A 15,511-nucleotide genomic window follows, 5' to 3' on the forward strand; every position below is an offset into this window, starting at 1 on the left:
GATTGTGATGAACAAAACTGTGTTTAAATTTGGAAGTATAAATAACTTGCAATAAACTCCATGTATTTTAAAGTTGCATAACAAATGTTTACATGTGTATAGAGCAGGTGAAAAAATTCAAAGACTGTAGAAATTCAAATTCAAACATGTTTATTAGAAAAAGAAAAAAAGATCCTTGTGCAAACAGAAATTCCATCTCTTGGAAAGAGGAGAGGATGAGGGGAATGATGTGTTCAAGGTGGTGGTTTTGATGTCCATCTCATCTGTGGGGAGGAGGAAAAAAGCCTCAGTCGTTTCACAGTTGTTAAACCTTAAAATTCTGTTTGTTTGGAATTATTCCTCCAGATTTTTAGTAGTGCTCAGTGATCAGCCATGTACTCAGATGGAACAAATTAACTCTATATATGTAGCCCAATAACCTTTATTTCTGTGCATTTTCCTTTATTAATGACACTTACTGAAAACTGTAGAAGGGACTTTTCTTCAATAATAGAATAATGTAGCACTGACAGCATCAAAATTATACTAACTAAATGTAAAAGCTACCATACTATAAAACAGTTATAGATGGATTTGAATCATGTTTTTTTTTTAATACAAGGGGGTATACATAATAGAAACAAAATAAAAAGAAAAACTGAAAGAACCTGCTTTTGTCCAATTTGTTATTTTATGATGATCAACATCAGAAATGACAATGTTAAAAGAAAAAAAACACAAACAGTGTCTGACCTCACTGACCTCTGCAGTCACACTGTACAACTCTACTCCTGCTTCTTGGGGTTATTCACAGCAACGTAGTGGTATAACACCACTAGCAGGAACAAGGAGACGCCAAGCATATTGGCAAATATGGCCAGCTGCACGTCTGTCACCATTCTGCAAAAGGACACAGAGGCAGGATTAGGCAGGTGCTGGGTTGAAGAAAAGGAGTGTTAGATCAGTGGGTAGTGGGAGAAAAGGCATTTTCAAAAGGTTAAAATAAAGTCATGTTTATTTTATTTTGTATATTCTGTGTTCATTTGTACAGCTTTGGTAGATATCTGAATGGATGTCAGGACCTTTCACCAGTTTCAAATAAATGTTATTTTCTCTCACTAGCGACTTGAAGGTAAGGCATGACAATGATGTCACGAATTAACAGAGAAAGTTGGGAAAAAATGAAATAGTAGCGAGATGCACAACTTCTTGTATTATTACAATTAAGTGCCCACATTTTGCACGTTGCCGCAGTTTGCATATTAGGATTTTTATGCGAATCAACAGAGTAATAATAACAGACACGAGTGATCGGATAGTTACAAAATAATCCTCCAAATTACCATATATTTTAGTAAAATTTCTAAGTGGACAATCAACGTAGCGTTAGCAATGCTAAGCATGCTAACTACTAACACCCCTACGGACTGAACTAGGTAAAATAAGCAACGTTTCATATTATATTTCAACAAAATTACAAATTTTATCCAACTGCAATCAAGTTTACCAAATGTTATCACTCACATTTTCTGTTAAATTGCTTTTTAACTCCCGGTTCGAGCAATACTTCAGCTCTCCAACAGCAGGTAAGCGCAGTGACGTCTCTTCCGGCCAAAGAGGAAAGCCACGTCACATCTAGGAGCGCCATAGAAGCGGTTTGATTGATGAGGAGTTGGTGAGCAATTAACAGAAGTCAAAACTATTTCCGGCACTTTAAAAGTAATTTTAGCATTCTTTTTCTCAGGTGAGACCACAATCACCATACCATAGTGGAAGAGTGACCCAGTCAACAGAATTTCATGATATTTTGTGTGGTTTATTTTTTCAGGGTCCTCCAGGCCTGCGTGGCGGTAGTGAGCTACGGTTGCCTTTAACCGGGAAGGGGGTTGCGCTCCGTAGGAGTGGCTCCTATGGTTCGACATCGCCTCACCCGGCGTGAACGAAGGCGGCCAACCTAGATGGTACTTGAACACGGCAGCTAACATTGGGGATTTGCAATTCCAAAGGAAGAGATATTTAGTTATCTCGTCTTTGAGCCAGACCGTACCGCCATGGCTCTTTACGAATATGTCACTCAGGAGCAGCTTGCGGGCTTCGACAAATATAAGGTATGATTTATAGGTTACAATGGCATGCTAGCAGCTAGCCGCTGAGCGGACAGGTTCTGTGCGTTTAGCAGCTAGTTGTCACGATCTGCAGGGTGCTTCCCCTGAAAAATATGTAAAGGTACTCGGAGTTTACGGAACGATACCGGATGTTTCCCATTGTTCCTGTTGAAAATAAAAGCCGTAACGTAGCTTATCTCATATTCACCAATGGTACGTTTTTTGTTTTGAAAATTTTGCTCGGAAGTGTCCTTATTTTCTGTGTTTTACTTTACATTTGGTGCTTATGCGCTAACAGCTAGCGACTCCTCTCTGCCTATGTTGTATTTGAATTGAGGCTTCTTTGCTTTGACCCCACAGTTCAGAGACTTTATCTATTTCCTTTTTTATTGGACTCCAGCTGTTAATTTCTTTTTATTATTTCAGCCACTGTAATGAAATAAACTGCTAACGAACAGCTGTAATGGTAGCGTGGAGAGGAAACCATTCAATTGGATCCAGTAGGATATGAGAAACAAAGACACACATTAAAAACGTCTAAATACAATTAAAAAACAATCTGGGGTGTACAACATTGTCTTTTGATGGGTTTTGAACGGAATCACACTTTGTGTTTGCCAACTAATAGCATTTTAGTTGTTAGTTAATTTTCATAAGGATGAGCTTCACTGGACTATTACAAATGCGCTCATCTGTAAGGGCATGGAAGTCATGGAGTATTTCAAGTAGTAAGTTGATCTTTGAATATCTTCATTTTGTTAACATGTGCTATAACATTACAACTTTTTCTATATATTTTGCATTATTTCAGTCAAGTTTCTTCTTCCTTTAAAACCCTAGTGTGGGTATTCAGGCTCATTCCTAATACCTCTTGTTTTTACTGCTTCACACAGCAGCAAAAGCAAGAGTCGTCATATATCTCTGAGTATCACAAGAAACCATTTTTTCCCCAGTATTTGCTTTATAAGTGGCTTCCTCTGTCTAATAGCAGCCGTAACCCAAGCACTGGTGTCTAGTAGACAGCAGAGGAGGACAAATGAGAGCAAATGAGGGGATTGTCGCTCTCCTTGAAAACAGAGGTTGCTTTCTCAAAAGGGGAATAAACATGCATATAGACGAGCTTTAAGTGGGATGAACACAAGAGCGTGGAGATGGCTCAGCTGATCAGTTCACTTCTTTTTTTCTGTCTCTCCACTTCTCACATTCCTTTGTAACAGGTCACAGACTGCAGGGCCACCTTAGTTGGTGTGAAAGTGACATACTTGCGTATCTGTTAATGCACACAGACTATGATTATAGTGCCTGTTTTCCATGTGTGGTTATAAATAATCACACAGGTTATTCTTGTTTATTACATAAACAACCTATTTTGTCATTACATAGTATAATCATCGTTATCTACAGTGAACACGCTGTCAGTATTGCAGCAGTAGATACAAATTTTCATATTAGGTTAGATAAATGATTGTGTAGGCTTGAGTGAGAGCACTGTGTAGTAAAATTAAATGTCCTTAGTTGGCTGTTGTAGTATTAAGTGCTGCACTGTATTCACAATGAACTTGGAAGTGAACACTGGGGAGCCCAGCTTTTGTAAGAACAGTGTATTTAAAAAAACAAAACAATAGTTAACCCTAAAAGTGAAGATCCCACCCTTCTTCCATGTATCTAGGAGTGACAGTGCGATCAAAGTCTATCACAGGAGATGGTTGTGCCAAAGGATTGATATCAAAGAGTCAATATTTACTCATAATAGGAAAGCCTACCAAAATAAAACACACAGTGCAATGCAATATATCTTTTCAATTCTATAAACCTGTTATGACTAAGTGCATTACATTGGGTCCTACAATGAATAAAGGTGCACACTGCAATCAGTTTTATTCTTATTTAGTACCAATACGGTCCTGTTAACAAGGCAGTTGCTTTTTTTTGCATCTGCAATGAAATACAGGATCAAAGACATGCTTGTGATCACACCTCTGTGTCTCTTTGCAGTACAGCGCAGTGGACTCGAATCCCCTGTCCATCTACGTCATGCATCCTTTCTGGAACTTTGTTGTGAAGGTGAGGAAGACCCATCCAGCTTAATGTGTCCGTTCCAGGCTACATCATTAATGAGATTTCCAGCCATGTGCTGTGATACAGTAGCGAGACGACCTGATGCATTACCAGCGCTCATTTTTCTGCCAGTGTCAGAACACATCAGTCACTGATTGTAATGGTTTGTTTTATACTTGGGAGGATTTTTTGTTGTTGTTGTTTTTAATGCTGTCATGTAACCAGACAGTCATTTGAAAAGGTTCATATTAATATACATAAATCTTCTATTCAGGAGTACCTATTAAATTCCAGTTATTCAATATGCCATTACTATGACGAGAAAACTGTGTGTGAGAGCTGAGTGGCATGATCATGAATTGTCGTTCTCACAGCCTCTTGTTTTTTTCTCACTCTTTTCTCAACAGTTTCTACCCACATGGTTGGCACCAAACCTCATTACATTTACAGGCTTTATGTTCCTTGTGTTGAACTTCCTCATGTTGGCCTTCTACGACTTTGACTTCAATGCATCTTGTAGGTCATTCACTTTTTCTTTTTTCTTAAACTGGGGAGGGTTGGTCAGTTTGTTTTCCCTAAAACATACTAGACGTGGGTTGAATCCATCGCTGTTGTCTAGAGTAGGAAGAGAGATTCAGACATGTGCAAGTTTGTTTATGGAAGGCAAAGTCCAGCACTCGACTGCCTATGGTGGCTCACGGTAATCACTAACCCATTACATCATTCACACAGGCAACAACACCCAGTGAGCTGTTCCTGTTAACATGCCCAGTCTACATCTCTGTATTGCAAATAAGATACTTTGCTCTAGCACACCTGCTGTCCAACCTAAGTGCTTACCTTTTGCACACATAAATGAAACACTCATGGAGACAAAAGGCTGTCCTGTACAGTCAGTATGAGGGCCAGTCAAGATTTTTTTCTGTCAGTACTGAGCTCTTATAGGAAGAGCTAATCCACACAGTACACCCATATTAACATTTATTCTAAAATATTGACTTTTTTTTTTTTTTTTTTTTTAGATTGGATGACATTGGTCTAATGAGTGGAATCAGTAATATGGAAAATTACTCTAGTCTAGGTTTTTCATGATCTCCATGTGTCGTGCCATATACTCACAATGTTTGTTTCTCAGCTGCAGGACATCAACACGTGCCTAGTTGGGTCTGGGTTGCAGCAGGGATCTTCAACTTCTTAGCCTATACACTTGGTAAGTTCTGACCTCTGCAACTCCATGTGGCTTGTTTTTATTTTTATTGTACATTTTTTTTTCCCTTCTTACTCATGGGAAGTAGAGAAACTCACGGGGAAGTGCAGTGCCTCTCGAAAGCTTAAAGGCCCCTATTCTGTTTTTGTTTTGGATGTTTACTTTATAGAATGAGGCACGCAGACACCTGTTTTTCTGTTTTTGCTATAATTGGATTGTTTATATGCGCTCACGTTACATCTCATAGCATTATATTTTCATTTTTTTAGAAGTATCTAACTGAAATCATAAAAGTTATCAGATTATTTGTTACTTGAATCAGATAAAGCTGCACTAGTCTGTCTAAAGCTATACATGACATCCTGGATGTATGTGTGTGAAATATAAGGGACCAATCACCATTGCAACAACCTTATAAGAGTAAATATATTCCACTCCCAATTCTGATATCTATATATTTTATTTTAAAAAAAACTTAAAGGAAAGCATATTTAAAATAAAATTGTCGTCCAATCCAGGCTAGAAAATGTCATTGGGGAAATGGATTTCAGTACATACTGGCCGCCCACTTAATAGCTATAACATAAGTACAGTGGTCGCTATAACGCGGTTCACCTTTCGCAGTCTCGCTGAGACACAAAAATGTCGATGAAACGTTTCGCACCGTCTAAGGTAACGTGGGTGCCTTTGGTTTTATTCTATAACATTGGACTTATTTTTCTACAAAGGTTTGAACTTTTAGAGTGTTTAAACCATAAAGAGGGAAAGTGGGAAAATGTTCATGCCTGTCGGAGGAACGTGTATAAAGTGTGTAGTGAGGGGTTTTACAGCCATAAAACATCTATAATAATTATAAAAAATAAAGTTAGCTACTTTGCGGATTTCACCTATCGCAGACTGCAGAGTTTGGTTAGAGTTAAATCCTCTCTCCGTTTCTTCTGTTTGTCCTGTCCACCATTAGTGAATGACTGATGACCTCAGTAATCACTGCGTGTAACATTAAGTGTGCACGTTTGGACATGAACGAAGCCTCTTATCTCTGGGCATACTTTCAGTTTTGACTTTCTCATCACAGTTTATGATAAATATCAGCTCACACAAGTGAATTTCATCTTTTTATAATTGTTTGTTGCTCTCCCGCTGACATGATCTGTGTTAGTTAGTTAAACTGATCCCTTCTTATCTATCCTTCTGTCGTACTCTGTGAACCATTAAAATGAAGCGACTGTGGTGTTTCATATGAGGCTGTGCTCCTGAGTGAACTGAGTGAAGCCCAGTTGTGTTGGTGTAACAGTGAAGTGGGAAGTAGGAATGTTGCTCCCTTTGACCAGTTATGTAAAGCCTTAGCTGAGCAGAGATGTCACCATATATACATATCCCCATAAACACGTACTGTATGTGCTGATCTGTGTTTGTCTGTGCTTTTTATAGATGGTGTTGATGGCAAACAGGCACGTCGCACCAACTCTTCCACGCCGCTAGGGGAGCTTTTTGACCACGGTCTGGACAGCTGGGCCTGTGTCTTCTTTGTGGCCACTGTATACTCTATATTTGGGCGTGGGGAGAGTGGCGTCGGTGTGGTCACGCTTTATTACATACTGTGGGTGGTGCTGTTCTCCTTCATACTGTCCCACTGGGAGAAATATAACACTGGCATCTTGTTTCTGCCTTGGGGATATGATATCAGCCAAGTGGTAAGTTTTTGGCCGTTTGGATGATTGACAGTGTAAGACACTACTCTAGACTTCTATACATCTGTCTTGTGTCCTGTCTCCTTGTAGACAATCTCCCTTGTTTACTTGGTTACTGCTGCAGTGGGTGTGGAAACCTGGTACCAACCAGTCATTTTTCACCTTCTCTACAGAGACCTCTTCACCTTTATGATCATTGGTGAGCTGTGTTTGATTACTCAGTTACTGAATATGTTCATTCATTAGCCAAAGCAGCTACTGAAATTAATTTCTGCTGATTTCCAGCTTGTTCCTTCACTGTGACCTTACCTATGAGCCTCTACAATGTCCTCAAGTAAGCACAACTTATATCAGCTTTAGGTCATTCTTTCTTTTTTCTCTTGCGTTTGCTAATTGTCTTCTGAACTGTTTTCCCGCTGTGCTTTTGTAGGGGTTACAGGAATAACACACTGAAGCACAGCAGCCTGTATGAAGGTTTACTGCCTTTCCTCTCTCCGTTTCTTCTGTTTGTCCTGTCCACCATCTGGGTGATCTACTCTCCATCCAACATCCTGGAGCTGCAGCCCAGGATCTTCTACCTCATGGTGGGGACAGCTTTTGCCAACGTCACGGTAAGTGTGTGATTTCTACATTTTTCGGGGGTGAGCTGCAGTTTAAGCCTCTGTAAAATTTACATTAAAGTTTTAATGTAAAAATTGGCATGTGTGGTATGTACAGAAACCTCAGAATCTCAGCTAAAAGCTCATACAAACCATTTCTACCACCAAAGACAGGAAAAAGCAACAATTAAAAGAGCAGTTACGTAAGTTTGCAAAATGTGCCTAAACACAAACAACAAAGCCACAAACTCACTCGACTTCATCTAATCAAGGAAACGGCACATTTGATCTCACAGATTCTGAAACCGCAAGTTTCGTCACGCTCCGACCACCATTCACCGAACCAGCCGCAAAACAAGACCACCAATATACAACAACTTGGAATCAGATTTACCGTGCCGCTTTTCTATTTTTCTCGCCATTAGCTGTTGTAGCTCGTATCACAGCTGGCTTAATGATGCATTCACAGCATGTGGGAGAAAAGAAAATCAGATTGAGTTACATGCAGACAGCTTAATATTTCCATGGCAACTTATACTGGATGGTTACAATAAAGCCGTTTTAACCATCGTATGTGGAAAAACTCGCGATACATCGGGTATATTCGATGTATCGCCCACCCCTACTTGGCACCATATTTTTCTTTCTAAAATGAGTTGTTAAGGTGGACTGCCACTGTTTCTGTTTAGTTGCTGGTGGACTTCAACTCAGGACTTTTCAACTTCAGTGTGAGACTTTAAGAGCAACACAACACTTTTTAGACACCGATTGTGTTTTTCTGTTAAGTAATGCTGTCTGTTAACCTCACAGACGGGCAAGACTAATAGCATTTGCTGCCTAGCTCCCACAATAATGTTATCCTTTTATCAAGTAGCCACAGTTACTAGCTGACTGTTGCCTTAAACCATAACTTAACAGATGGCTAATGTGACTGTTAAAACAGTATAAAGGCTAACAGTAATGTGTATGCACGCCAGGTTAACATTTATGTTTAATACTTGAGTGTTGGTGAAACAGCAGCTTTACTGACCTCGGGAAATTCCTCAGAAATAGAAGGGTGTCAGTCTGTAAGATGCTTCACTGAGTATCTATTTTAGAAAATCAAAAAACAAACAGGTACTGTAATGTTTTCAGAAATCAAAACGTGCCATACATATTACTTTTGATGAAGTACATAGTTAAAGCTTGTTTTTTGTGAATGCCTTTGTCTTTCAGTGTAAGCTGATTGTGTGTCAAATGAGTAACACGCGCTGCCAGCCACTGAGCATACTGTTACTGCCCATGACAGCGGTGGTGGTGTTAGCCATCACCAGGGTCTTCACCAACGAGACGCTTCTGCTTTATTTGTGGACAGCTGCTGTCGTATTAGCGCACATACACTACGGCGTGTCAGTGGTAAGAGCACACATGCAAAGAACATGTTTGATTCCCTGCTGTGCAAAGAGGCTGCAGCTGTTCCAAAGACAAAGATGTGTTTGTTGCTGTAGCTCTGCCTTCTGGTTTATCCTGATTACCAGGACTGCAGCAGTGCCAGTAACACGCAGCCTCCTGAGGCTAAGAAGACACTTAAAAAGCCCCCAAAAACAGTGATTGTGTTAATTTAGATCAAAACTTACAGACGTTAAAACACAGAAATCGAAAAGATCTTCATTTATGTAGCCATTTTTATACATAATACATCTTACTGCATGGCCTGTATAGCTGTGATGAATAATGTTTCTGTCCTATATGATTTAACCTGGAGAGAAAATGTGCACGTTAAAGAGCAATGGCCCAAAACATGAACCCTGAGGAGACCAGTGATTTTCTTTTTGTTTCTAAACTTTGCATTCAATACAAAACTGAACTGAATCAGAATATTTGAAGGCCTTTGGATTTGAATTAACTGCTATTTTTACCTTTTTCGTTGCTAGGTAAAACAGCTCAGTAACCACTTCAGCATCTTTGCCTTCTCCCTCAAGAAGCCCAACAGCGACTGACAGGAGGAGGAACGAATCGGCTTGAAAGGAGCAGAGGTTTAAGCTTCTCTCCTCCTCTGCTTACCGACACTTCACTTTCATCACCGCGGAAACCGCATCCCCTCCATCCATGACGACACTGCAAGTGGAAAGGACTAGGGTTTTCTTTTTCCAGTGTCTTCAAAAACACACAGTCACTCTGAACATACACGCTCACACGTTCCCTAACCTATCCACCAACCAAACTCTGGTGTCAGCGATGTGGTGGGCCCAGGGGCTCTGGCTTCCGTCACTGATGATTGGCCGACTCAGTTGAGCCAATGAGGTGCAATTGTTTCCTACGGAAATGTGCTTCAGTCGCGAGGACAGGAGCCCAGACGAGCCATGCAAAGATAAACACTCGCATTGTTTGTACTGCTGTCTTTCGTGAGGGCCCTCATTGTCCCAGCGCAGTGCCCAGACCCCCCCCCCCCCCTATATTGTCCATCACAAGTCAATGCCTAACCCTTAACCGCACACGTTTCTACTCCAGGCCTCCACCCTCACACAGCCTGTCTTCTAAGTTCCGACTCAAAGTGAGGAAAGGCAGAAATTCCCCTCACTCCCGAGGTCTTCACAAAGATAGACATACAAGCTAATTGACACAGAAAGATGCATTATTCTGTTTAATGCAGATGAATAAATACTTTGTGGCAGATATTTCATTATAGACACAGCCACAAACACGCGCACACACGTGTACTCTTAAAAGTATTATGAATGTATCATATGCCTTGGGGAAATGCCATTTCAGTTTTATTATATTAACAGGAATGCCTCAAGTAGTGTTGTTCTTGAACGTGACCAAACCATCAAACTCTGGCCACATGTGGCTCCACAGCTGGATCCAGTGTTTATAGGTTCTGTCACTTTTTTTTTTAATGAGATGATTTGCGGTTGGACATCTCTGTGATATATGTTAATAGATATATATATATATATATATATATATATATATATAAACGGTATGTGTCAGGGGATTTGGGGCATCCTTTTTTTCTAACTTAAATGAAAACATTGTACAAACTTCCCTCTGAAGTTCACTGTCTGCTCTGTCGTCTTAGAACAGAGTTGATAATAGAGCAAACCCAGGTGACTTTTACTGACTTTCCACTTTGACCTCTGTCTGAGCACTGGCTTCCCAACTCTACCTACTATCTGAGGTGTCGTGTCTTCATGCTGATTCGTTCTTTTCTTCTTCTGTTTTTTAAACATTTTTTTTTGTTTGTTTTTTGGTTGTAGTTTTTTAAAAAAAATTTAACATACATGTCTTTTTGGGGGGGGGTTGATTCAACTGTTGCCATGGCAATGGTGTGTGGTAAAGTTGCGTAGCACTTGAATGAAGAGTGGGTCCAAAAACCGCTAACGGAGCGGGCTCACTCTGAGGGAACAAGTCGTCGCACAGGACACCGCAAATTCCACAGCGCCGCCTGGCTCCGTGGTCCCTCCTCGCACAGATATTATCACCTCCTCTTTTTTTGTTTTTTCTCAGCGGTGTGTCTGATAACTTGTCTCGTTGCTTTTTCCGGTCCTGTAAAAACTGTTCCTCTCATGTGATTGTAACCATGTATCCAGTGTGAAGAACATTCAGTCATGGCCTCAGCACTCTGATTTTCATCAAACTGGTTTTCAAAGCATGCCGAGAGAAGAGGGGCAGGCTTGTTGTAGTTCAGTTAAGCTACGATTGTTTGTTCCACCAGTTTGATCTTCACCATTTTTGAAAACCAGCCAAACCAGAAGAAAAACAGTATGAGATGTAAAGTTCTTGTTTACGTGGGATACCTCACTCTTTATCCAAAGGTGGAACAGGAAGAACCAGTAAGCTGAAAATAAAAGGACAAAAACCCACAAAACTCATCACTGAATAAGAATTATAGGAAAACCTTGTACTGGGCTTAGGAACAGTCAGGCAGGTCAGGAGTTAATGTTTGTTAGTTATCTGACAATACGATTTCCAGTCATAGTAAGCATCTTCTCTTTATACAGTCTTCTTAATTTAAAGGATACATAGGAAACATGCACTGGGGATATATAAACAACGCTGGTATCATCTCTGCAGTTTTACCACTTGTGCAGAGGTTTTGCACGTAAACTGTTACTGAGCATCATTGAACACTGAGACCACAGGCACAACCTAGTTAGTGTCCCTGTATGGCTGGGAGGAACATAATGGACAACTAAGTAGATGATTGTGATTCGCAGTACCTGTTTTTTTTTGTTTGTTTTTTTATAAATGAGGTTTATGAAGCCCCGCTTCATAAAGTAGATTGTAGTAATGTGGCAACAACTGTGACTGATTTAAGCCCGGCACAGCGAGCTAACTGTGTCTCTGGTGGGTTTATGCACTGCCTGGGTATGTACAGCTCCATGAGTACATGTCTGTTTAAGTATGGGTGTATACGCTGTATGTGTGAATATCTCTGTAAATACATATTATTATTTCTTCTTCCTTTTTTTTTTTTTTTTTTTGTTTAAACAGCAAGTGGGATTGACTGTCTCATAGTTCGTGATGGGGTGTGATGCCAGTCAGCGGGTACAAAACACAAAATGGTCTATGGGACAGTGTTTAAATGTGTCAATGTTAAGGGGGTTTTTTTTGGATTTGCTTGTTTTAACAATTGTAGGAATTTTTTTAAATTTGTGCTGCTTTATCAGATGATCGGATCTCCTCCACGTCTTTTCTTTGGGATCCTGTGGAAAGGAGCAGTAGGATTTCCTCTCCAGGTTGCAGACACTACAAACTCAATCCAAACAGGGAATTCATATCAGAGAAAATGTTATCTGGGATTTTTTTTAAAAATTATTATTTAAAGAAGGAAACAAAATAATTGTCATGCTGCTTCCTTAGTTTCTTTAGAATCCAGTTTGTGTTCTTCAGCTTCACTCACCACCACACAAGTCTTAACCCCCACCCTCCCACCCACCCTCAGATCAATGAACCAAGCTGTTGTATAACGCTGCTCTGGCAAACACTCCAGAGCCTCAGTGTGGCTTCTTGTGATGTTGTACTTAACCAGTAAAAGAAGGACTGTACGGAAACAAATAAAAATAGATTTTCTTTAACATTTTGCTGTTGACTGGAGTTTGAACTTCAGGGCTTGGACGCCTGTCATTTCTTAAGTGTCCTCCTGAGGGTAGCAGAGAGCAGCATTCACTCATCACCTCATGTAGTAAGAGTACTTAGCTGCCACCTGTGCTGTGATTGCACACAGTACTATGTTATTAGCTGCACGCAGAATATTCAGAGGAACTTTCCACAGTATCCCGACTGTTGTCGTTGAAGCTTTTGGGTGTCGGCGCAAATTTATTCATTGGTTAAAAGCAGTGAGTATTACAGCTGACCCATCTAACAGATTTGAGCAGCACTTCATACACTGTTGTTTTAATATATGTGCCAATCCTCTTTGCACACAGTAGTGTGCAAGAGTCTCAGGCCACCAGTCATTTTTTTTAATATTTTGCTGGTTAAATGGAAATAGTTGCTGTGATTCATTGAAGCAAACTGCATACTCCAAGTTTCACAACTCAGGGAAGTATATATTGTAACTAGAAAAATATAGCTGCATCTCATAGTATATTTTTAGAAATGGGAAGCACTTGACCTTTGCAACAGATCTAATCTGACAAAAAGAAAAAATGCACTATTAAAATTGATAATTACTGATATTCAAGTGTCTTATGCTAAAATAAGAAAATATAAATAAAAATCGAACGAGACCTCAGCTGTAGAAAAATGCTCTCCATTATTGCGCCACATTAAAATGAGCATTTTACCACATCATTTGTTTTCAGTTTCACTCATTTAAATAATGAAGATGCTTTAAAATAGAATATACTGTTGAACGTATTTAAATGAACGGAAGAGGCTACTTCTAGCCGCTCCTTTATCACAAGGGGTCGCCACAGCACATGCTTGGCAGATTTTTATACCACATGCCCTTTCTGACACAACGCCCAAGAAATCTGTATCTTCTCCTGGGATCAAACCAGCGATCGTTCACTTGATAGGCAGATATGTAAATCGCTACACTGTTGAGTTAACGTGGAAAGAAAAATAGCGAAAATAAAAGTTAAGAAGTGGAATGAACTAATATGTGGATTGCCCATGCAATGAATTCAACACGTCTGCAGCTGGTCTCCAGTCAAACTCTGGTCGAATGAATTCAGACAATCTGCAACACCGTTACATTTTGGAGTGGAATAAAGAAAACAATTAATCATACACTAGTTTCCTCTGGTTAATACCTCGGAGTTATGCTGTTCAACTGAGTTCAATTCATTGCACATTTCTAGTGCTGCGTGTGCCTCAGAGATGAAATATCAAAGGGAGGAACTGGCCCATCCTTATGTGTTATGCAGCTCATCCAGCAGATGGAGCTGTAGCTCAGCAGATGTTGCAGTTTTACTGGCTGTTTCCAGCTCTTACAGCTGTGGACCTGACAGTTGAGAACTATAAAAGCATTGTTTCAGCACACAGTTCTCCACAAAACGAGCTTCACACGTATCACAACAGTTGGCATTTTTAAAGTCTTCTTCGCAGAATGAACAAAATGTGCCGAACTCAACACCCCTGACGTATGTGGCTCTGCTCTCTTACAGACTTCATTAGAAATCGACGTGTCCTTGCATGCAAGTTTGTCTGACAGCAAAAAGCTTGTGTGTTTTTGGTTTTTATCAGCTTTGCGCTCACAGAAAGACTGTAAAAGTAAATCTCACGGGGAAGTTTAAGAGACAGAGTGCTGATTGAAAATGAATGAAAATGTTCAAACAAAGAAAAATCAGAGATGCTTAAAAAAATCATTAAGGGAGCTGCCAGAGAACATCAAAGAGGCAGAGTCCGTGGCAAGTTTGCCTTTAATAAACGCTTGTAGCTCACAGAGCTGTATGTTTGAATGTGGAGGCACGGCGCGTTGGGCTCGGCTCTCCATTGTGCATGTGTAGGTGCTGAGTCCTGCCTGTCAAAACAGCTGGCAGCTCCCCAAGATCTTTTTCACGACGCAATGATTCATCCAAACAAAGAGCAAGCCGGGGGACTGTTGGCACATTAAACACGAGATCAACTTGATTGTCTGGGAACAACGGCCCGGTTGCAGAAGTGTTACAGAAGAGTGGGGGGGATAAATTACAGATGAGCATTCATTTTCAGTCGATCATGTATACCTATTAACATCTGTGCACCAAACGAGTTCCACACTTTATGGAGAAATATATTAATCCCTAAAAATCTCACAGTCTTTTTGCTTGAAATGCTAAAAAAGTTTAAAGCTGGCCTCTTTGATAGCTGTGGTGGATTCACAGCATTAGCAAACTGAAAAAAGACCAAGAAGTTACAAAGAAAGAAGCTTTAGTTTCCTGAACCTAATCCTAAAGCACAGGGGACTTCTGCTGGGTTGATCCATGTGCTCAGTCTTCCAGTCCCATTATTACTATTGTCAAAACGTGAGTCCTCGGGGCCACTTTCTGAAGCCATGAATTTTAAAATCATTTTCAGTGAAGAATTCCTTTAGAAATCTACTGATCTATGAAGCAGGGGCTGCTTCATAGATCAGCTCTAATCCATTAAACAGCACAGCTTCTGTGGGACAAGGTGGAAAAAAACACTTTGCCTTTAATTATATTTGCTAATGAATGAGTAACAGTTACAATTGCAAACTTGATTGTTCTCAAATCCACCTAGGAACATGTAAAACAGATGACTGACTAGTTTTAACAGTCTGCTTATTAGAAACAAATGTATGGACTTTTATTAAAGGTTGATGTAAAATATGCACCTGTAGAGGTATCTCTTACTGTTTATGAGTGCCATTAATATTTTATAAAGAACAGTTCACTTAAGATATAGTTTTTATTGGCTTAGATGTGATAATATGTTAGT

General features: G+C 40.0%; 2 protein-coding genes and 1 long non-coding RNA gene across 7 annotated transcripts; 2 read left to right on the top strand and 1 right to left on the bottom strand.

The window, feature by feature from the left end:
* Positions 1 to 133: 133 nt before the first annotated feature.
* ost4 (oligosaccharyltransferase complex subunit 4 (non-catalytic)) lies at positions 134 to 1,762 on the bottom strand. 3 transcript variants are annotated; one of them, XR_003214141.1, is made up of 4 exons: positions 1,745 to 1,762; positions 1,504 to 1,614; positions 742 to 879; positions 134 to 263 (listed from the first exon to the last, which is right to left on the bottom strand). XR_003214141.1 is itself a non-coding variant. In XM_019353523.2 (3 exons), exon 2 carries the CDS (start codon positions 876 to 878, stop codon positions 765 to 767), a length of 114 nt encoding a protein of 37 aa, XP_019209068.1. In that variant the 5' UTR covers position 879; positions 1,504 to 1,619; the 3' UTR covers positions 134 to 263; positions 733 to 764. The 3 variants fall into 3 exon arrangements, 2 of the variants coding, with proteins under 2 accessions (XP_019209068.1, XP_025754556.1); XM_019353523.2 differs by lacking the exon at positions 1,745 to 1,762 and having other exon boundaries at positions 733 to 879; positions 1,504 to 1,619; XM_025898771.1 differs by lacking the exon at positions 1,745 to 1,762 and having other exon boundaries at positions 1,504 to 1,585.
* On the top strand, positions 1,540 to 12,388 carry selenoi (selenoprotein I). Of its 3 annotated transcripts, none has more exons than XM_013268806.3 (11): positions 1,540 to 1,654; positions 1,808 to 2,087; positions 4,080 to 4,148; positions 4,550 to 4,658; positions 5,278 to 5,352; positions 6,781 to 7,043; positions 7,131 to 7,239; positions 7,326 to 7,374; positions 7,471 to 7,651; positions 8,855 to 9,034; positions 9,553 to 12,388. In XM_013268806.3, the coding sequence occupies exons 2-11, from the start codon at positions 2,031 to 2,033 to the stop codon at positions 9,658 to 9,660; spliced, it is 1,200 nt and encodes a 399-aa protein (XP_013124260.2). In that variant the 5' UTR covers positions 1,540 to 1,654; positions 1,808 to 2,030; the 3' UTR covers positions 9,661 to 12,388. The 3 variants fall into 3 exon arrangements, with proteins under 3 accessions (XP_013124260.2, XP_013124259.2, XP_013124258.2); XM_013268805.3 differs by having other exon boundaries at positions 1,595 to 1,698; XM_013268804.3 differs by having other exon boundaries at positions 1,596 to 1,723.
* On the top strand, positions 7,658 to 8,171 carry LOC112842393 (uncharacterized). The gene is made up of 2 exons (XR_003214142.1): positions 7,658 to 7,842; positions 7,936 to 8,171. It is a non-coding gene; the product is annotated as an uncharacterized LOC112842393 (long non-coding RNA).
* Positions 12,389 to 15,511: the final 3,123 nt, after the last annotated feature.

This window comes from Oreochromis niloticus, linkage group LG15 (genome assembly GCF_001858045.2).
Source record: "Oreochromis niloticus isolate F11D_XX linkage group LG15, O_niloticus_UMD_NMBU, whole genome shotgun sequence".
In the NCBI taxonomy this organism is placed as follows: domain Eukaryota; kingdom Metazoa; phylum Chordata; class Actinopteri; order Cichliformes; family Cichlidae; genus Oreochromis; species Oreochromis niloticus.